Below are 24250 nucleotides of genomic sequence, written 5' to 3'. Positions count from 1 at the left end.
TGACAGTATTTCCCTTACATTTCTATTACTGATGTACTGTAAAAACAAATGATATGTCAATGGGAAGTGAGAGACCATGGGTATATTTTAAGTTCCTAAGCAAGAAAGAGCTCATGCCAGGCAAGGTGGCCCACCCCTGTAATCCCAGCACTTTGGGAGGCTGAGGTGGATGGATCACCTGAAGTCGGGAGTTCAAGACCAGCCTGACCAACATGGAGAAACCTTGTCTCTACTAAAAATACAAAATTAGGCGGGCATGGTGGCGTGCACCTGTAATCCCAGCTACTTGGGAGGCTGAGGCAGGAGAATCGCTTGAACCTGGGAAGCGGAGGTTGCAGTGAGCCAAGATGGTGCCATTGCACTCCAGCCTGGGCAACAAGACTGAAACTCCGTCTCAAAGAACAAACAAACAAACAAACAGACAAAAACAGGGCTCATGACCGTCTCAGAGTTGTTATCAAGGATATAGAGACACTGACAATAATGTTTAGATAACACATTGAGGGGCACCCACAAGTGAGGCCAAGAATTCAAATGGGATCTAGGTGACTGAGGCGAAAGCCCAAGATATTCAAGGGGACAGGATCCTCATGCACCAAGGGATTTTAGAAAGGGCTGGACATGTGAATAAATCTAACAAGAATACTGAGCCCTCATCAAGTAGAAGTTTTGTAAAATAATCACAAGCTACAAAAAAGCCACAAAACAAACAATCAAAACCAATTACAGTAGGAATCTGGGGGTGGGGGTGTGGAAGGAGTATCCAAGACTAGGAGAGCAAGGAAAGGAAAGATAAAGGAGGATGGAAAGAAGATGAAAGGAAATTGCAGGAAAGGACAATGAAAAGTAATACAAAGTAGGTTGTTTTGGTAATGATACCAAAATCGCTGAAACTTCATTTTTAAAAAAAATTCTCATTTTAAATTTTTTTGTTTTAAAAAACTATTTAAACTTTTTTTTAGAGACAGAATCCTGTTCTGCTGCCCAGTCTGGAGTGCAGTGATCATAGCTAAACGCAGCCTCAAATTCCGGGGCTCTAATTTTTTTTAGTTTTTGTAGAGATGGAGTCTCGCTTTGTTACCCAGCCTGGTCTTAAGCTCCTGGCTTAATCCTCTCACCTAGACTTCTCAAGGCACTGTGATTACAAGGCATGAGCCACCACACCTGGCCACTGAAACCTTAAAATGTGTTTGCTTTCAAAGTTACCAAGCAGTAACTGGAGTAGTCCTCACATGATACTTTAATTACATGATAAGCAAAGCTAAGCCATTTTATTTATTTTTATGTATTTACTTATTTTTGAGACAGTCTTGCTCTGTCTCCCAAACTCGAGAGCAGTGGTGCGATCTCAGCTCACTGCAACTTCTGCCTCCCAGGTTCAAGCGATTCTCCTGCCTCAGTCCCCCAAGGAGCTGGGATTACAGGTGCCTGCCATCATGCCTGTCAAAAGCTAAGCCATTTTAATTGCTCAATAAGATGTAATTTTTTTTTTTTTTGCATTATGATGTAATATTTTAAAGCTAACAGCACCCCAAAGAAATATATTAATGTTAAATTACATTTAACTGACTTAATATCTCACTGGATTGCATTTGTATTTAATCAGATCAAATGTTGATATGGACTCATATGACATTTTTTTTCCTTAATTAAAAACTAGATAGAAGAAAACTGAAGGTGGCTGGACACAGTGGCTTATGCCAGTAATCCCAGTGCTTTGTGAGGCAGGGGCAGGAGTATCTCTTGAGACCAGGAGTTCAAGTCTAGCCTAGGCAACATGCAAGGCTGTATGTCTACAAAAAATTTTAAATATTAGCCAGGTGTAGGGCCGGTTGCAGTGGCTCATGCCTGTAATCCCAGCACTTTGGGAGGCCAAGGCGGGCAGATCACAAGGTCAGGAGATCAAGACCATCCTGGCTAACACGGTGAAATGCCATCTCTACTAAAAATACAAAAAATTAGCCAGACGGGGTGGCTGGCGCCTGTAGTCCCAGCTACTCGGGAGGCTGAGGCAGGAAAATGATGTGAACCTGGGAGGTGGGGCTTGCAGTGAGCCGAGACTACACCACTGCACTCCAGCATGGGCGACAGAGCAAGACTCCGTCTCAAAAAAAAAAAAAAAAAATTGCCAGGTGTGGTGGCACGCATCTGTAGTCACATTTACTTGGGAAGCTAAGGTGAAAGGATCACCTGAGTCTAAGAGTGTGAGGTTGCAGTGAGCTATGATTGTGCCATGCATTCTAGCCTGGATGATAGAGTAAGACTCAGTCTCTAAAAATTTTTAAATAACACAGCAAATTTTTAAAATTTAAAAACATAAAAGTTAAAAAAAAAAAAAAAAGACATACCATGTTCATGAACTGGTGAAATGAATACTGTTAAAATGACCATGCCACCGAAAGTAATCTGCAGATTCAATGCAATCGCTATCAAAATACCAATTATATCCTTCAAAGAAATAGAAAAAAAAAAATTCGTATGGGACCATAAAAAATCCCAAATAGCCAAAGCAATGCTGAGCAAAAAGAACAAAACTAGAGGCATCACATCACCATATTTCAAAATATACTACATAAGCCAGGTGCAGTGGCTCAGTCCTGTAATCCCAGCACTTTGGGAGTCCAGAGCGGGTGGACCACTTGAGGTCAGGGGTTCGAGATCAGTCTGGCCAAAATGGTGAAACCTCGTCTCTACTAAAATACAAAAAGTAGCCAGACATGGTGGCATGTGCCTATAAGCCCAGTTACTGGGGAGGCTGAGTCAGGAAAATTGCTTGAGCCTGGGAAGCGGTGGTTGCAGTGAGCCAAGATTCTGCTACTGCACTCCAGCCTGGGCCACAGAGCTAGACTCCATGTCCCAAAAAAAAAAAAAAAGTGTGTGTGCGTGTGTGTGTATAACAAATACAATATATATACTACAAATATAGTAACCAAAATAGCATGGTACCAGCATAAAAACACACACAGACCAACAGAACAGAGAACCCAGAAGTAAATCCATACATTCACAGCCAACTGATTTTAGAAAAAGGTAGCATGAATATTCATGGAGAAAGAACAGTTACTTCAACCACAGTGCTAGAAAAACTGGATATCCATATGCAGAAGAATGAAACTAGACCCCTATCTCTGGTGATATACATAAGTCAACTTTAAATGAACTAAAGACTTAAAATGTGAGACCCACAAATATAAAATTACTAGAAGAAAACAGGGAAAACACATCAGGACACTGGTCAGAGAAAAGATTTTATGAATAAAACCTCAAAAAAATAGGCAACAAAAAGAAAAACAGACAAACGGGATTCTATCAAACTAAAAAGCTTCCATACGGCAAAAGCAACAAACAACAGAGTAAAAGGACATCTCACAGAATGGGAGAAAATAGTTGCAAATTATAAATCCAACAAAGGATTACTTTCCGAAATACACAAAGAACTCAACCAACAGCTAAATAAAAATAATAATCCATTTTAAAAGTAGAACAATTATCTGAATAAAGAGCTCTCAAACAAAGAAATACAGATGGTCAACAGGTACATGAAAAAATGGTCAACATCAGCCAGGCGCAGTGACTCATGCCCGTAATCCCAGCACTTTGGGCAGCTGAGGCGGGCAGATCCCCTGAGGTCAGGAGTTCGATACCAGTCCGGCCAACATGGTGAAACCCCATAGCCAGGCAGGGTGGTGGGTGTCTGTAATCTCACCTACTTGGGAGGCTGAGGCAAGAGAATCGCTTGAACCTGGGAGGCAGAGGTTGCAGTGAGCCGAGATCGTGCCACTGCACTCTAGCCTAGGTGACAGAGTGAGACTCTGTCTCAAAAACAAAACAAAAAAAGGATCAACATCAATAGTCATCAGGGAAGTGCAAATCACAACCACAATGAGATATCATCTCACTCTAGTTAGAATGGCTATTATGAAAAAGGCAAAAAATAACAAATGCTAGAAAGGATGTAGAGCAAAGGGAACTTAGGCACTACTGGTGGGAATGTAAACTAGTATAGCCATTATGGAGAACATCATGAGTTTCCTCAAAAAACTACAAATTGAACTCTTGTATGATCCAGCAATCTCACTACTGGATATATATATCTCCAAAAGAATTGTATTGAAAAGACACCTGTTCCCTCATCTTTATTACAGCACTGTTCAGAATAGCCAAGATATGGAATTAACCTAGGCACCCATCTACAGATGAATAGATACGGAAAGTATCTCACACACACACACACGAATACTATTTGATCTCAAAAAAGAATGAATTCCTGTCATTTGTGGCAACATGGGTGAGGCTAGAGAGCATTATGTTAAGTGAAATAAGCCAGGAACAGAAAGATAAATACTGCATGTTCTCACTTCTCATGTAGAAGCTAAAAAAGATGACCTCAAAGAAGTAGACAGTAGAACAGTGGTTACTAGAGACTGGGAAAGGTAAGGGGAAAGTGGGAAGAGAGAGATTGGTTAAAAGATAAAAAAAATCACAGGTAGATAGGAGGAATAAGTTCTAGTGTTCTATATAGCACTGCAAGATGACTACAGTTAACAGTAATATATAGTTTCAAATAGTGAGGAGGAGGCTGTTGTATGTTCCCAATACAGAGAAATAGTAAGTGTTTGGGGTAATAGATATGTCAATTACCCTGATTTGATCACTATACACTGTATGTATAGAAATATCACTATGTACTCCATAAATGTCTACAACTATTATGTGTCAATTAAAAAAATTTAAGAGATTAATCTGTAACTTTGGTGATTAAATATTTACTCATTGTGACCTCAGATTGAATCTTCATGAACTAATGCAAGGAAAGAAGGACACATATTTCAAGAAATGTTGGAAACATGACCAGGCCCCTCATGGAAACAAGAAAATGAATACATAGTAATGACATTCTGATGTTTCCTCTGGATCATTTTAATTTTCTCTCTTATGTTCTTAAATATTTTTAGTTATCCGGTAATCTCAGCACTTTGGGTGACCAAGGTGGGAAGATCACTTGAGCTCAGAAATTTGAGAACAGCTTGGACGACACAGCAAGACCTCATCTCTACTAAAAATTAAAAAAAAAAAAAAAAAAAAGAACTAAAAAATATGTATTATCCCATTTCAATTAAAATTAATAAGCTAATAAAAAATATACCCTATTTATTTATCAAAACAAAGGTGGAGATCTCTGATTAGTCTAATTCTAGAAAAGCTACATATATTTAAAAATTTGTACTTCCTTATTCTGGATTTCCTTATATTAGAAATAGTTGTATTTGTTTTCAGCCATAAACCAAAAGATTTTAAAAATTGTCTCCAATGTAGATATACTGGTCAAGTATACCCTATCTTCTATATCATATAAATCTTAATAAACGGATTAATGACTTACAGCATAATCTTATTTGAATTATCATATATATAGTCTTAAATCACCTCACTGAAAAACCCATTCCAAACTTACTCTGGTAATAGATATCAGTCACAATTTTTAAAAGTAAACCTTTGCTAAAAAGGTCATTTCCACAATAATCAGAACAGAAATTCTCTCAATCTGTGACATTAAAAATAAGTTAACTAAAGAAATAATACAAAGATGTTACATCACTCCATGCAAAATACCCGTTTTCAGATTCTGTATCAGTGAAGAAAAACAGCAGCTATAAACAAACCAACATTATATTCTATGGCTAAGCAGAATAAAATCACCTATTTTGAGCGAGGACAAAAATTTGTAAGTTTCAACTGCCACTTACAGATTCCTTTTTCTATCCCAAATTATTGATATAGCATAAAGATTTAAAATGTAAAGGTCTAAATATTATAAAGCGACTTTTACAAAGACTCATTATTTCATCAAACTATTTCTAATTTATATTTAGATAAAGACTTCCTTAAATTTAAGTACATTGATTCTTACCTCCTGATTAAATTTATGGGCCATCTCATTAAGTAGTGAAGAAAAAAAACTAGTGTTTTGTAGTAGAACTCGACCCATAACTCCAAGATACGTGGACATCACTACAGGATACCTCTGTACAATTAAAAAAAAAAAACTCGTAAAATTGTGTTATAGTACAAGTATAAACAATCACTGACACAGTAACAAGCAACACGGATATAAAATAACATTCTCCTCCATATTACTTCTCTTTAGAATGAACTGTCAATATTGCCTGAGTTCTAACTTACTAAATACATGTATGAATTATATGCATCATCTATCTATACATATATATATATATGTCCAATAAAGAGAAAGAAACAATATTTACCAATTTCATATATTACTTTTTTTTTTTTTTGAGATGGAGTTCACTCTGTCACCCAGGCAGGAGTGCAGTGGTATGATCTCGGCTCATTGCAATCTCCGCCTCCCAACACTGTATTACTTTAAATACTCATAACACACACAGGTCTATGGATCTATTTAAGAGAGCTGTTCTTAGAAAATAACCAGTGGTTTAACATATTCAGTCTATACCAGCATTAACACTATCCTGTCCCCCTCATATTCTTAGTAGTCAAGCATTGGAATTAAGCCATTCACCATTCCTGTACTTCAAATGACTTTTGTGTGAACATACATGCATATATTTGAAAGAGACATGTCAAAGAAAATCTATGCTTCCCTGTGTGGAACAGGAAAAGACAAAGGCGTCTAACTGCCCTGAAAATTTAACGTAATTTAATATGATCCAAATGACAAGAAAAGTTTTCCTTCTGCATCTAATAGAGTAATTAAAATTAGAATCCTATAGTCTAATACTACCTTTGGAACTTAAAGAAAAATCTTACCTCCCCTTCTATAATACCCTTGAAAACATAGGGTAAAATCGGTTGAAACATTTGCGGACCTAATATTGGGTTCACTTTAAGGGCATTTTCTACAACCTAAAACCCAGAAAGAAACATTGGTGATAATACTGAAAGTCATTCCTTTATGAAAAACACATGTAAGGAAACAATACACTAAAATAAATATCACAGACCAAATTTAAGAATGCAGAGTACGCAATATTCCGACACCAGACACACTTTTACAAGGTAATCCATTTTAAAATTGCAGTTTGATATGAAGTATATATTTACACACAGCTATATATCTTGCATACAACTGTATTTAATCACATTGTAATAACATAGGTATCACATGCAGTTAATGTAATTCTTACCCTTGCAATTTAAACAAATAACCCTTAAAAATGATGCACTAATAGAGGCAGCAAAAGGCATTTTTAAAATATTGGCTTTTTGATAGCTAAACAGGAAGTTAGTAACACCTATACTCACTGCCCAGAAATAAATCCACATTTAAGTCAATCAATAAATTGGAGGAAAAAGGCATGTGGCATATATACTGCATATTTATTAAATTAGAAATCATATTTCATTAATAATTACACTGTTAGTCATGAGTATTGATTGTTACATGTGAAAACAACATAGAAATTATTTTGATATGAGTGAGATGTTTCTTCTATAACAAAAATGGGTAAGCATGAAATTCAAAGCAGGGTGGAGGCTTTTTGTTTATTGTTGTTTTAAGTTTTAGGAGGAGAAGAATGCAGTGGTCAGGAAACAGCAAAAAGGACCAAAAAGGACATTTACCCCACACTTCCAGCCCAAGTGCTTGCGAGGTGGGGAAGGAAACAGATACCATCTGAGAGGGTTGTGGGCAAGGAATAGCCTCAGGGTAGAGCCAAGTTTCCCTTACGACTTCTATCAATGATTCTCAAGATTGACTACTGACATTTTGAATGAAGAGAACCATTTACTGTGCATAGTCATCCCATGCATTGATGGAGATTTAGCATCTTCCAGTGTCTGCTTACTGTGTGCCAACAGTGTACTCCAAAAATTATGACCATCAAGAATACTTCCAAGCATTTCAAAACAGTCCCAAGGTAAGCAAGTAGCATCCATGGTTGATAACATTTGCTGCTGCTCTAATTTTGAGCAAGAAGTGAAGGTAATGTCCAAATAAAAGATTAAAAATATAAAGACTTTACTGTGGGGTAAGCACTATATATGCTACTACTAAGAGATACAGGTTCACAAGATATCAATTCCTGATTAAAAGCAAGAGAAGATAAAACTTGAAACAATAAAATTTTATCTCAATAAAGTTTATTTTTTGGGGGAAAAAACACCAAAACTAGATCTGGGAAAAAAAGATTAACATGGAAAATATACAGATAAGCTAGTAGATTGAGAGAGTCATAGAGGCAGATATCACCAGACAGTATTTATCTGTGAGTAGAAAGTAAGGCCACCTGCCCATTATTAAATACATGTATAATTTCACTCCCATCTCAAACCCTACTAAAATTATAGAAAAAAAATTTTAAGAGGGGGAACATAATTTTAAAAGGACAAGAGGAATGAGAAACATACACTGAAAGCAAGAAAGAAGAAATTCAAGAGGAAACTGACTCATTAAGTCAGAGAAAGCTGAATCCCAAGGTGTCAAAGGAGAAAGCTGAGAAGCAACCAGATTTACTTCATGTAACTTCCCCCACTTTCTCTACTCCAAAAAACACAGAAAGTAGCAGAACCTTACACTTTTCAGAAGGAGAAAGGGGAAGCTAAAAATAAAAAGAAAGAAAGTAAGACTGGTTGAAAGTCTGTCTAAGAAACAGAGTACTACATATTTTCAACTCTGTAGTATCTGGACAACTGATGCCCAATCCAGGAGAACAAAGACAGTGTATTTTCTATAAAGACTCTAAAAGAGATTGCTTCCAGACTAAAAGAGCTCATCAGTGCCCAACAGAATGCATTTAAATAAACTTACATCACGGCGCCTCATTCTAAAATTTCAGAATAGGAACAAGAAGCAGCAGCCACAAACTTGGAAAAGAAGGAGCCCCAAGGTGGGAGTCAGCATGGCTCTGAAGAGACTTCCCCAAGAAAATTAAAGTAACAGAATCCTTGATGTGTCTGAACATATTGGACATCTGTCAGACAGTTCAGTGAACATAAAAAAAATTATACCAAAAAAAAAGGGTAAGTATTACTTCCAGGGAATACAAAAGATTGTACAGAAAAGGAGAAGTAAACACAGCTGACTACATGTCTCAGCTTTGAATAGGAAATATAGGAATCATGATGTAAACACTGAATTTTGATTACTTGGAGGACGAAGGCACAGAGGAAGTGCAAAGGCGGTATCAATACATACTGCCTACAATTAACAACTCATGAAGGAATAACACAGGGGTGTTATTTCCAGATCTGATCATAGATACAAAAGAATCAATTGGCTCCAAACAATAAAAGTGGTTGTCTCTAAGCAAGGAAAAATGGCAGAAAGACAGCTGACTACAGTGTTTTTCTTTAAGAAACATTATACATCTGTCTAGTTGACTCTAAACTATGTCATATAAAATTCTGATTAAAATTTTAAAAACAAAACGGTTTGAAGAGAATTTATAGTAATAATACAGAGCTGTGGCTGGCCCCAATCCACAGGAATCTTTATAGTTTTATTTGGCAGCGGGGAGCAGGGGGTTGTGTCAAGGGGATATTTAGAATTAATGTAAGGATTAAATAATCCCCACATAAAGCAGTATCTGATTGAGTAAATAAATAACATAGTCGTATACACAAATATTTCAGGGATAAAATAGAGTTTTCGTGGTCTAAAAGGTCAGGAACCATAGCTAGAGAAGTTTCTGAAAGAAAAATATCATTATCAGACTTGGGTGCAGAGGGTATGGGACAGAATCAAGAGAAAATTCAGAATTAGAACTGGCAACATACAGAAAAGCTGAACAGCGGACCAAAGGTGAAAAAGTCTTTCACTGCTTCTAGTTTTCCTGTTTGGTCAAATGGATACAATTGTGGTGTCAATAATAATAATGACATTCCATTCTGATATACTGAATTTGAGGTGCCTGTGGGAAACCCATACGAAATGGTCCTATATTTTTTCTCTTACACTGAAAAATGCCAGGTCCTATAACCTTATTTCTTTCTACTATTCATATACGAGTTTCAAAACAACAATACCAATATTACTGATGACGATAACACTATTGAATGCAATTACAAACATTTTTTTGTTTAACATTACATCCCACCAGGGATATACATGTAAAATACTATGTATTAAAATGACTTGAAATATTCTTCTCAAATAACTATGCCACCAACATCATAACAGTTAGATTCAAATGTTTCAGTCTGTTTTGTATCTTCAGTAATTTTTTCCCCCTAAATCATACTTTACCTCTACATGGTTCCAAACTCTAAAATATAAAACAGATATACATCTTGACAGATCTAGTTTCACCCTCTCCTCCTCTTTTTGCTAGATAGCTACTTTAATTACCTGGTTTATTCTTCCACTGCCTTCTTCCACTTTTTAAACAGAAGAAAACTAGAGACACCGCTCCTTGTTTATATTCGCAAACTCATATAGAGATTTTCTTCATTTCTTTTTAATGGAATGCACAGTACTCCACTGTATACCTAACAAGATGTGGTACTTCAATCATCCAATTACCCATTACTAATTGTTTTTTGACAACATTTTGTTATTACAAAAAGAACTTTTGCACTTTAAACCCATTCCCTTTCAAAATATATCTGCAACAGATTGTGTTCTTAAAACTTTAGTGAAAAATGCAGGATTTAACAATTTACTTGACTTACGCTTACACTGTATACAAAGTGATTAAACGCATAGATCCTAAAGTCAAAACGCCTATGTTATATTATGGTTCCAATGCTAACTGTCAGCCTTGAAAAAATTATTCACCACTTTGTGATTTAATTTCTCATCTGTAAGACTGGGGAAAAGAGCAGTACTATCATCATATGTTTATGTAAGGATTAAATAAAATCTATGTTTTGTATGCTTAGAATGTGTAGCACGTGTTAAGTGCTAGTATGAGCTACTATTATTACAGAATAAGTTATACCTTAAAAATATTTGTGTCATCTTACGTCTAATCACAGTGAAAAAAAGAAACTTGGCTTGACATTGCTTAATACGACCACGACCAGAATGAGAATTCAAAGTCATAGTAGTATGGCTATAATATTGACAAATTTCAAATTAAAGAAATGTTAACAATTTAGAGTATTTTATCATATAATTGTATTTCTCTAGATAACATGTTGAGTCACAAAATAAAGTAAATTCTATTCTTTGCTCTATACCATTTGCTCCAAAAGCAGGCATACCATACTGGGCTCTCTATCCAATTTTCCTAACATTGTAATTTTCTGCTTCAAAGAACAAAGAAGTTACTTGCAGATACTGTCAGAAATTAGTATAACTGGCATTTAGTAAAAAATATATTTAAAATGTTATATAGCATACTATATTAAGAAATGGTATCTGAGAGATACTAAAAATGAAAATGAGCTAATATTAAAAACTATTGTTATTGTTATACTAGAATTCTAAGAACAGGAAAATGCCAAAAATTTTGAGAGTTTGCCCAGTCTTCAAATATAGCAGTAAAATGAAAGCACTATTGTCCTAAAATAGTCCTTAACATAAAAATACAATTTATTCATGATAATGAATATATTTTTAGTATTTAACATCCATTTATTAAATAATAAAATCTAGTTTCTAAGATTTTTAAACCAAACATACAGACTGAGCTATAATAATATTTCTACAAAAATACCATCTTAAACACATATTATCAGATTCTCAGTTTTTCATTCTTTTTCTTTTTTTGAGGTTGCGGTGAGCTGAGATCACACCATTGCACTCCAGCCTGGGCAGCAAGAGCGAAACTCTGCCTTAAAAAAAAAAGAAAGAAAGAAAGAAAGGAAAAAAGAGAGATGCTGTCTTGTCATGTTGCACGGAAGGCTGGAATCGAACTCCTCAGCTTAAGTAATCTTATAACCTCAGCCTCTGAAGTAGATAGGATTAAAGGCACACACCACCATCTCTGACTCAAAATTTCTTAATTCAAGTGTTTGTATCCTAATAATAATTTACTGTTGCCATACTTACGGAGAAATTGCCTTAATTTGTAATTTGTATTAAATGTTACAAAAATAATGACTATGTATTTGACTACAGATTTTTGATATGTAGTAAGTTAGTTTGGAATTTTCAATAATAAAAAAGTTTAAAAAGATTGTGTTATTCTGAGCAGCCAAAATAAATAAATGAAATACAATTAATTTTCTTCTTCTTTTTATTTTTTTAAACGGGGTCTCACTCTATTGTCCAGGCTGGAGTATAGTGGCACAGTCTCGGCTCACTGCAGCCTCCAACCCCTGGGCTCAAGAGATCCTCCCACTTCAGCCTCCTGAGTAGCTAGGATTACAGGCACACACCACCATGCTCAGCTAATTTTTGTATTTTTTGTAAAGACAGGCCTCACCGTGTTGCTCAGGCTAGTCTCAAACTCCTGAGATCAACTGCCTACCTCAGCCTCCCAAAGTGTTGGGATTACAGGCGTGAGCCACCGCACCCGGTCAAAATAATTTTTTTTTTTCTTTTTTGAGATGGAGTTTTGCTTTTGTTGCCCAAGCTGAAGTGCAATGGCACCACCTCGGCTCACCGCAACTTCTGCCTCCCAGGTTCAAGTGATTCTCCTGCCTCAGCCTCCCAAGTAGCTGGGATTACAGGCATGCGCCACCGTGCCCGGCTAATTTTGTATTTTTAGTAAAGACAGGGTTTGTCTATGTTGGTCGGGCTGGTCTCAAACTTCCAACGTCAGGTAATCCACTCACGTCAGCCTCCCAAAGTGCTCGGATTACAGGCATGAGCCACCGCACCCAGCAACCAAACTATAATTACTAATTATTTTAAAGAGCCAGCGGAAATATGCAGTTCTTGCTGATAATACACATCATTGTGTAAACCACGTGCTTAGTTTTAAAAGCAAATTTAATAAATGTATTAAGCATTTATTTCCAATAAATGGTCAAAGGATAAAGTAAAACAACTTGGTTTCCCTACAGCCAAAGATCTTAGCAAACAAATTATTTTCCCTAAAATTGTAGTAGTCTATTTCCCCCCATAGAAAGACTAAATAATGAGACAGCTATATATTACATAAAAACAGCCAACTCTTATATTCACTTATTATATGCTAGGCATTGTTGTAACTGTTTATAAATATAAGCTCAAATATTCCTCACATCTATCCTAGGAAGTAGGTAAAGTTATCATCCCCATGTTACAGATGGAAAATGAGGAACAAAGAGTAATCTGTCCACATCACATAGCTGTGAAGTAGCAAAGCCAATGTTCTAACCCTGGGAGTCTCCCTTCAGTGGGTAGTCTTAGCTGCTATGCTACGCTTCCTCTAATAATTTGGTAAGAGTATAATAAAAACAAGTAGAATCACAATGGCCATTCCAAATAGTTCACAAGTTGTCTTTCAACAATTACGTTAATAATATTGTTGCAGAAAAGCCAAAAGAGGGGGATGGGGGTGAAGTCAATTCAAATTTAGTCTGGCAGGTGCTTAAATGTGAGAAATCACCTTTTCTTAATCACTTAGAATACATATATTATAATTTAATATGGAAAACTTCAGGTACTGCATACTTACAAAATAAAAATCATTTAGTATCATTCCTCATCTAATAAATGAGGAAAATGAAGGCCAAAGTATACTCAAGAGCCATAAAAGTAGCAGGGCAGCATATGCAAATCAAGGGGCTGGTCAAGGAGAGAATTCCAAATGGATCCTCAGTATAGGCAAGATGGCATTTATACTGGATGCACATCTTCAACATAAAAATTATGGATTCCTCGTCTTTCAAGTCACTTATTATATATGTATTCAGAGCAAACAGAGCACACATTTACTGAACTTTGGATAATGGAGAAGCTCAGTATAATAGAGGAGAAAGGTTAAAACAGGCATACATACAGAAAAATATCTGTAAAGATAATATTAAAATGACATGGCAATTTTCACTTGTTTTAATCACTCACACACCACCAATCACTCTTTCCTCAAATAGTAAGTCCAACGTGTTAATTCCTTATTTCCTCTTACCTCCAGAGAAGAATTTATCGCCAAAGCAAAAGCTAAAGCTGAGATTGTGTAAGACTGAGTTCCTTAATCTATTGCCACTCTGTCAGTTTAGTAAAGGCATAAATGCAATAAAAATTCACAAAAGCATTTTAGTAAGCAACATGTTTGATGTTACTTGTAAGCTCTGGAGCTAGGAGAATACTTTGAAATTAATAATAAATGTGGATTAATAGACTAGTGCAATAAACCAGGCCTCAAGTATCCACAGTCTCAACAAGCCACATGCAGATTACTGTTATTACAAATCCTTTAGAGCCCACATGATTCTTGGTAACAGTGGTTTATATTCTCACCCTTTAGTAAACCCCTGGCTCTAAAAAAGAAACTAATAAACTACAAAATTAAAGTCAAAGAGTTTTGCCATATTCCAGATGTAATCAAGGTAAGATGAAGATATTAGGGAACGCGCTTAATCAATTATGACTTCTGTCCCTGCAACAACAAAAACAAAACAGAGACGTAGACAGATACCAGGAGAACATCATGTGACAGCGGAAGCACAGATGGCTGGATTACATATTCACAAACTAAGGAATGCAAAAGACTGACTGCAATCACCAGAAGGTAAAAGAAAGGCTTGGAACAGATTCTCCCCCTGGACCCTTCAGAAAGAGCATGGCCCCACAAACACTGATTTTTTAATTATACAATTAATATAAATATTATAAAGAAACTCTTGTTTTAAGCCACCAAGGTTGTGGTATTTTGTTACAGCATCCCTAGGAAACTAATACAGTCCTTACTAACCTCCTTAAGCGCCTTCTTTTTCTCATCAATCTATAATTTAATACTTCAGTAATCTGGCAGATGACCCTTCCAATTTACAGACGCAAAAATACGTTTATAAATTTTGGTTTTAAAATGTAAACCCCATGCTCAATATACAATCCTAATGGCATCTTCTTTCTCTTTATTCTTGTTCACTTCTCTGCAGTACTTAACACTATATTAGCCTGATTCATGCTAGCAGAGTTGTGACAGTGAATAAAAACACAGTCACGCGCCACTTATCAACAGGGATATGTTCTGAGAAATGTGTCATCAGGCGATTTCACTGTTGTGCAAACGTCATAGACTGTGCTTATGCAAATCTAGATGGTATCTTATTGGTTAATGTATGAGTCAATTTTCATACTGCTATAAAGAACTGCCTGAGACTGGGTAATTTATAAAGGAAAAAGGTTTAATTGAGTCACAGTTCAGCATAACTGGGGAGGCCTCAGGAAACTTACAATCAAGGCAGAAGGTGAAAGGGAAGCGAGGCAGCTTCTTCAGGGGATGGCAGGAAGAAGTGCTGAGCGAAGCGGGAGGAGGCCCTTACAAAACAATCAGATCTCGTGAGGACTCGCTATCATGAGAACAGCATGGGGGAAACCATCCCCAGGATTCCCTTGACTTGGGAGACCAGGTAGAGATAACTAATCAGGGGGTGGTAATGCCTACAATCCCCTTGATCATAGGGTGATTTGGGTGTGGACACAAAGCCTAACCATATCAGTTATTATGAAGTAAGACTTCATTATCTGCGCAAACTTTTACCCAATTAGATCCTAAAGTACACTTTGGATCCTTGCTTACAGTTATTGTGATTACTTAAGTGTACTTTTTACAGCAAACCTCTTTGGATAACCTCTTTCATTTCACTGGGAGGAAGTGAAATCATTTTTAGGCTCTAATGCAATGCCACGATTTTCACACCATAATGCTACTTTGTTGTGATATAAATTCAGTTCTCATATCTTAGAACATAGCTGAGAAACTCAACACTAAAAATAGGGGTACTTTTCTTTTTATTTTGAATCAATTTTATATTTATTTATTTATTTCATTATAGTTTAGGTTCTAGGATACATGTGTACAACGTGCAGGTTTGACATGTATGTATACATACATGTACCCAAACAGGGGTACTTTTAACAGCTATACCTTCTCTCAAAGTCCATACAAAGATATTTTAATATATTTCTACATACATTTGTTTATATGTAAATACATACATTGAATACTATTTATATCTTTAAGACAGGTATAATATATAAAGATAATATATAACTTAGAGACTGTTGGTTCATAGTTACACAATCTCAACAAACACGGTACTCTAATTTTGATAGCTAACTTAAATTAAAGCCACCAAATTATAAAGTGAAAACTTTGTCCCAACAGCAGACTAACAAAATGAAAGAATGAGAAGTATCAGATATTACATCACTGCATAATTTGCAAGAGTTTTTAAATCCTTACTACCCAAAGTGAGGTCTCAAGATAGGCAACATCCCAATCAGTTCAGACCTTGTTAGAAATCCAGAATTGAATTTTCATAAGATGTCCAGTTGATCTGTTGCCTATTGAAAGTGTATGAACCTTCAGATTTGAGACCTCTGGTCCACAGGTATTAAACCAACTGAAAACTGCTAAAATAGCCTGTCTAGAACTATATCAACTCTTGTCCTTCTTGTGAACCATCCACACCCAAATGGAAGTCCACACCCAATCATAAAATATAAATGAAAAATTCACAAATATATTCATTTAAAATGATTACAATACCTTGAGCACCTGAACTTGACCTTCTGTAGTAATTTCCTTTAAAAGTTCACAAAACGACTGGCATAGACCTACTGCATATGTCTGAAATTCAATTAAAAGTCAATATATGTAAGAACATATCTGTAATATCAAAAAGGCATAAAATTTCATTTGGGATTCATTATAATGCACTTCAGAATTATACACTAATAATGGTCTAAGCATATCAAATTTCAATTGGAACTCCTAGGAAAAGTTAAAGAAAAAAGACTATGCCAAATAAAAAATATAGATTATCGAAACATTGATTTTTATAGGAATATAAAAATTTGTTAACATAGCACATTTTCTGCATTAAATAAGAAAGGAATTACATGCAGCACATCTGCCCTGCAATGGGAAATGCTCACAGTCAATGTTTCTCTGCCTTAAAATAAGACCAATCTTAAAAGTTTGAAAAGGCACCCCCGATTTCAAATAAGAAATAATCAAAATCATAATTATATAATTTCATATAATGCAAAACTACTCCAACATACCTGTAAAAATTCCGTTGATGATAAAAAGATATAACCATTGATGATCTTAAAACAAGTTCTAAGATTTTCTGAACTTAGTTCTGCCAAAACAATAAATGTCAAACAAACAAAAAACAAATTAATTCACTGCTCAAAATTAGTTTAAATGAAGTGATTCATGGTTATTTAAAACTAATTCGCATATTCTAGAAACCTCTTCTGAGCACTATTCAGACTACTAGTATCTATAGATATCTAAAAACTGACATCACTAGGACTTAAAGGGTACAGTTAGCAATGATCATGTCACTGAACTCTAGGGTGGGCAAAAGGGTGAGACCCTGTCTCAATGAATGAATGAATGAATGAATACTGGTATCAACGCAAAGCTTAATGCTATCTTATTTGCTTTTCACTAGGTGAAACATTCATAAAAAAGCCAAGCTCCCCATGTTTTTTTCTGAAAGAAAAAAACCTAACCATTTGACCCAACCTTTCATTTCAAAATAAATTTTTACTGCTAGCATGGCAAACTACATGAAACTGAATCATTTTACCATCATATTTTGACATCTGCTTAAATGGGTTCACTCAGTGAACATTTACTGAGTGTTACTGCACTTGCACTAAATATGCGATATGACTTCTCAACGGAGTCCTGATCACCCTCCAAAAAAATTATATTAAGTTTAGATATTTTCAATCTTTCAGCTTTTATCAGAAAAGGATACTCTTTTTAGCTATTCCTTTGCAAGTGCAGAGTAGAAACTATTTGCTAAAACTGAATATGATCAAAGGTTGACACTGTGCTATTTTACGTTTCACTACTTAATAATATAAAAGAGAATATAGGCTGTATGTGTAAAATTATACAGATTAAAATATGACCCCAAAATACCATCGATGCCTAAAACCTGCCATTCTTTGCTGCAAGTATTTTAGAAATTATATTCACTCACAATAAGAAATTGTTTTTTCTCCATTTCTGGCAAAAGATAAGCCCCTGTGTTCTTATCTATCATATCCTAATGAAAGAAGACATTCTATTCAGATGTGAATTTTCCATTTATTTTCACAAAACAATGACAATCCTACCCTGTCTCAAAATGTCTTTGAAGGCATTAGTTCCTAAACTTTAGGATTTGACAGTTTTAAAAAATGAGGATAAGAAGGGGACAGGAAATGATAAACTTATTACTAGTTACTAATCTAAAAGACATAAAAAAAACAAAAGCTGTCATCTAAGTATCTTTTTACAACAGAAGATAAAAATCTCAGGATAAAGGGGTCCTTTATATTAGATAAAGCTATCATGAAAAATTCACATTATCCTTTTCTCCTCAAGGAGAGAAAGCCTGCAATTGTGCATACTTGTTTTGTAGACCAACAATGAATAGCAGACTGTCTGGCCATTGCCATGAAAAGTAGGGCCAAGGGTCTATATTTAAGAGAGAACTGAGAATGGCTTCATTCCAGGCATATCAGGGAATATAATTTTGAAATCATTGCCAAGTAAAATTTTATCAAAATCAATGTTTTAAAAACCCCAACATTTTAGAAGACTTGATATAAAAAGAAAAGAGCCCATCTCTTCCTACAGATAATTAAAAACTATTGCTGGACCATTCTATACAAATTAGGTCACTTCACACCACCTTCCATGCCTCTGCCATGCCCAGGATGGCACTGACAAACTTTTCTTGGACATGTTATCATCATCAAATAAATAAATACTAATATTACAGATAGCTCTAAAATTAACAAATTTATCTGTTTTAAGGTACTGGACACTGTTCATTACATCCACAAGTCCCTAGTGAGACTCTGAAGAAAAGTTGTCTAGTCCTAATACCAAGAAGTTGTACTTCAATCATGCAATAGATATATATTTACTTCCAGATACTGAGTAATTTATGTCTATGGTTCGCAGCCAGGGGCCATTTTGTCCCCTACAGGACATTTGGTAATGTCTAGAAACATTTTTGTCATCGCTATCATCAAGCAGGTAGAAGCTGAGGACACTATTAAGCATCCTTCAATACACAGGAAAGTTCCCCACAACAAAGAAATTACCTGACCCAAACGTCAACAGAGCCAAGACTGAAAATCCCTGATTTAAGTGACTAGTTTTTCTTTTCACAGACCGCTACAGAGCTCTAAGGTAAACCTGTATATAACCTATCTAAGTATTTAGTTATGCACTGGGCATATATGATTCATATCGTTAGTGTGATTTTATTTTATAATCTACTCCTATTTGCTTTTATTTATAATTCTGCTCCTATACCTAATTTTTATTTTATATTTTATATATTCCTTTAAATTTCTGTAAGGAGGACAGGGAGTAAATTATTAAATTATGTCATACAGAATCTAGAGAAATCTACTTCATCCTTTCCAAATTTGACAGAAAGTAACCAGCTGAAAAAGTTTACACTTAAAGGAACATCAGTGTTGCATTCATAATAACTAGGACAAGAGCCAGTCACATGCTGATCTTTTAAGTAATGAGAATACTAAGTAAATTAACACCATAACATAGATTTAAAGAAAAAAAGCCATTAGAACTAAATTAATAGAATTACTTCTAGTTACAGCCTCTGGTTCTGCTTAAAATTTACCAGATTCTATTTACATGTAGGAAAAAGGACGTAAAATGAATCTTAGCCTTGAATATATTCATACTTAACACATCCTAAAAAAACCATTAACTTAAACATCTTAAAGTGTTCTATAATGTTGGCTTTATATGTTTTAAAGTAGGAAACTTTCTGCCAGTGCCTTTCTTTCTTTCTTTTTTTAAGAGAAAGTGTCTTGCTCTGTTGCCCAAGCTGGAATCCAAGAGCAGAATAACGGCTCACTGCAGCCACTGCAGCCTTGATCCTCTCGCTTCAGCCTCCTGAGCAGCTAGAACCACAAGCATGGGCCACCAAGGCCATCTAACTTTTATTTCCTGTAGACATGAGGTCTTGCTATGTCACCCAGACTGGTCTCAAACTCCTGCCCTCAAGCAAACTACCTGATTACAGGCATGAGCCACTGCAACTAGCCCAGTGGCTTAATTTCTGCTTAGAAAAATATAATACCTAGCATACTCATTAAATAGATAGTTTAAAAGCATTGTTCTGATAAGAGAATTTAACTGATACAAAAACAGTATTCACTTTGGTTTATACTCTTAAAAGATTAAATATTCTGGTTGTATTTAAAAATAAATATTTAAACTTATATGAAAGAATGTACGGCTGGGCACACTGGCTCATGCCTGTAATCCCAGTACTTTGGGAGGCCGAGGCGGGTGGATCACCTGAGGTCGGGAGTTCAAGACCAGCCTGACCAACATGGAGAAACTCCACCTCTACTAAAAACACAAAAAATTAGCCAGGGTGGTGGCACATGCCTGTAATCCCAGCTACTAGGAAGGCTGAGGCAGGAGAATCTCTTGAACCCGGGAGACAGATCACACCATCGCACTCCAGCCTGGGCAACAAGAGTGAAACGAAAGAAAGGAAAGGAAAGGAAAAAGGAAAGGAAAAAGGAAAGGAAAAAGGAAAGGAAAAAGGAAAGGAAAAAGGAAAGGAAAAAGGAAAGGAAAAAGGAAAGGAAAAAGGAAAGGAAAAAGGAAAGGAGAGGAAAGGAGAGGAAAGGAGAGGAAAGGAAAGGAAAGGAAAGGAAAGGAAAGGAAAGGAAAGGAAAGGAAAGGAAAGGAAAGGAAAGGAAAGGAAAGGAAAGGAAAGGAAAGGAAAGGAAAGGAAAGGAAAAGAAAAGAAGGAAGGAAGGGGCAAAAAGCTGTATGTCAAATTCAAACAAAAATAAAAGCAATACTGAGGTCAAGATGTACTAATAAACATGAACAAATGTAAACAGAATTTATTCACTATTGATGTAAATACACATACCAGTTTGAACAATAAAAGTAGAAAACAATTCAATAGCATCCACATCACCTATATTTATCGAAACTTTATAAAATAGAACTTTTTAAATCTTTAAAAATTAAAAAAGTTTAAATTGAATATCCGTTATCAAAAGGTTGAAATTTCATTAGTTCTTGATTCAGTAAAGTAACAAATCCTGAAGAGCCAGTCAATGGTAGGATAATTTTAAAATAGGAGTAATATTAATAGTGATAGTAATAGTACTAAACATACTAGCAAAACATTTAGATAATGCTTACTCTGTGCCAGGTATTATTCCAAACACATAAAACTCCTTACTGATTTGGTAAGAAACATGCATCAACTACAAAGATTTCTATCGTTAAAACTACACTAGAGGTGGCTCAAGCCTGTAATCCCAGCACACTGGGATGCCGAGGCAGGCGGATCACATTAGGCCAGGGGTTTGAGAGCAGCCTGGGCAACATGGTGAAACTCTTTCACTACTAAAAATACAAAAATTAGCTGGGCATGGTTAGCTGGGCATGGTTAGCTGGGCATGGTGGCGCTGGGCATGGTGGCGCATGCCTGTAGTCCCAGCAACTCGGGAAGGCTGAGGCAGGAGAACTGCTTGAACCTGGGAGGCGGAGGTTGCACTGAGCTGAGATTGAGCCACTGCACTCCAGCCTGAGTGACAGAGCAAGCCTCTGTCTCAAAAACAAAAACACACACACACACACAAAGCAAACAAACCAAAAACAAACAAACAAACAAAAAAAAACCCCACCACTACCACCACCACCACCAGCAACAAAAAACCACTACACTAGAGCACTTAACTAAAGCTACACTAAAAATAGTGTCATACAGTAATAGTAAAGTAAGTCATATGCTTTCTATTTAAATCTCTTATTCTTGATTACCAATGCCTCTCCCACCACTCTTAGGGAACTGAGCATTGTGGAGACTAAGCATGCTGAATTTGAAGTAGAAAACAGTGAAAAGATACCAATGTGTGAAATCACACATATGTGGAAGCAGCTGAATGTTGTTCATGACAAAGCTGGTAAAAGGTCTGGCTGAGGTGTCTAATCCTAGGTCAAATATAAAGAAGCCTGTGGATTGCCTAAAGCAGGATGGTATGTAGTCTCAAAGTTAGGTAGAACAGAATTAAAAAGGCCTTCACCAAAGAACCCTATTCTCTTTCTCTACGATGACTGAAAGAAAAAATTTTTCCTAGTAGATCAACACCTATTGCCACTGACTTCATCTTTGGTAAGTTTTTCCTTTTATGGGGACTCTAGATAACAAACAGCAAATGGCTCTTTATTGGAAAATAAATGGTTACCTTGATTGTTATTTGAAAAGAGTAACAAAAAATTTAGGAGAAAATGTGAAGAACTAACCACATTATCTAACCACCATGTTCATGCAACAAATAAGGCAAGAAAATGATTTTTTAATCAGTTATAATTGTTTTTAGTCCACATTTGCTGGTATTTTCAAAGAGTGAGTCTATTTTTCCAGTGTGTCATTCATTATACCTCAGGGACATTTTTTGCCTCTGACAATCCCAGCACTTTGGGAGGCCAAGGCAGGCAGATCACCAGGTCACGAGTTCAAGGCCAGCCTGGCCAACATGGTGAAACCCCATCTCTACTAAAATACAAAAATTAGCTGTGTGTGGTGATGTATGCCTGTAATCACAGCTACTCAGGAGGCTGAGGCAGGAGAATAGTTTGAACCCGGGAGGTGGAGGCTGCCATGAGGCGAGATCACGCCATTACACTCCAGCCAGCGCAACAAGAGCAAAACTCCATCTCCAAAAAAAATAGCCAGATGTGGTGGTGTGTGCCTGTAGCTCTAGCTACTCAGGAAGCTACAGGAGTTGCTTCAGTCCAGGAGTTTGAAGCTGCAGTAGATGCCATGCCACTGCACTACAGCCTGGGCAACAGAGAAAGACCTTGTCTCAAAACAAAACAAACACCACCAATTGACTTATTTGTCAATATCAGGGATTAAATAAAAATGGAAAGTATGTATATTCTCATTTATAAATGGAAGCTAAACACTGAGTACTCAGGGACATGATCATGGCAAAAATAGATACTGTGAACTACTGGAAGGCAGAGGGAGGAACTCAAAGGTTGAAAAACTATTAGGTACTATGTTCACTAACTGGATGACAGAATCAACTGGACCCCAAACCCCAACATCATGCAATATATCCATGTAACAAACCTGTACATATATCCCCTGAATCTAAACTAAAAGTTGAACTTATATATATATATATAAAAAAAAAATTTGTTTCAATGCCTTCAAATTATGGTTGCATTAAAAAACATTAGTAAGTTTATGCTTTAACACATACCAAGAAGTGGTGACATATTCTGAAATATACGCAGCAACTCTGGTGTGATACATGGGCTGTTTTCCAAAGTTACTAACCTAGAAAGGAAAAGCAGATGATTAACACTTTCCACGCCCATTAAAGCCATTAACATATGACTTAAATATTTTAAAACGTCTCATTTCAATGAAGAAAGGTAAGTGTATAATCAGTAAGTTATAAAAATTATCTTTCTAAGAAAGAATTAACCAAATGTCTCAAAATAAAAACCTGTCTACAAATTATGTAGTATTTCTACATACACAGCAAAAGTAGTAAGGAAAATAACTACAGTTGACCCTTGCACAACACAGCTTTACACTGAGTGGGTCCACTTATATCCAGACTTTTTCGACCAAATGCAAGGTTAAAAATACAGTATTCACAGGATGAAAAACCAAAGTACATGGAGGGCTGACTTTTCACATACACATATACACAGGTTCCGCAGGGCTGACTGCGGGACTGGAGTATGCATGATTTTTTGTATATGTGGTAGTCCTGGAACCAATCTCCTGTTGATAGAAAGACACAACTGTATATACTAAAGTATCCATAATAATGAAATTATAACAATAAACCAAAAGCATAACTATTACAAATTGGTCAAACAGGTAAAAAAGTTAATTTGTTGTTCTGATTTTCTTGATATGTCCCTCTGCCACATGTAATTAATGTGTTCTTCGATGGGAAACTAGGCTAATAAATTAGTAAAACTTATGCTAAATGCTTAACAAATATGAACTTAGTACAATAAAGGCAATTACAAGCCAATCTGACCGCATTAGCAGTTATGAAACAATCTGTAATATAATACGTATACACGGAAGGTTTAGTGTAACAAAGGCCAATTACAAACTAATCTGATCAGAATCCATGACATAATATATATCCATGACGGGTTATCCCAGA

General features: G+C 35.9%; 1 protein-coding gene across 17 annotated transcripts in view; it reads right to left on the bottom strand.

Annotated features, from left to right (window-relative positions):
* The window catches only part of IPO11 (importin 11), a 230651-nt gene that overhangs the window by 86309 nt on the left and 120092 nt on the right, over positions 1-24250 (bottom strand). For all 17 annotated transcript variants that reach the window (XR_012413694.1, XR_012413693.1, XR_012413695.1 and 14 more), the window contains 5 exons: positions 23321-23397; positions 17090-17169; positions 16572-16652; positions 6790-6885; positions 5912-6025 (listed from right to left, as the gene is read on the bottom strand). Coding sequence is in view for 14 of the 17 variants with exons in the window: in XM_073993507.1 (XP_073849608.1) it covers positions 5912-6025; positions 6790-6885; positions 16572-16652; positions 17090-17169; positions 23321-23397 (448 nt within the window). In the remaining 3 variants the exon portion in view is untranslated. The remainder of the gene's footprint in view (positions 1-5911; positions 6026-6789; positions 6886-16571; positions 16653-17089; positions 17170-23320; positions 23398-24250) is intronic.

The sequence above is a fragment of the Macaca fascicularis genome, chromosome 6, assembly GCF_037993035.2.
Source record: "Macaca fascicularis isolate 582-1 chromosome 6, T2T-MFA8v1.1".
Lineage (NCBI taxonomy): Eukaryota > Metazoa > Chordata > Mammalia > Primates > Cercopithecidae > Macaca > Macaca fascicularis.
This window is presented reverse-complemented; position numbering and strand designations above follow the sequence as displayed.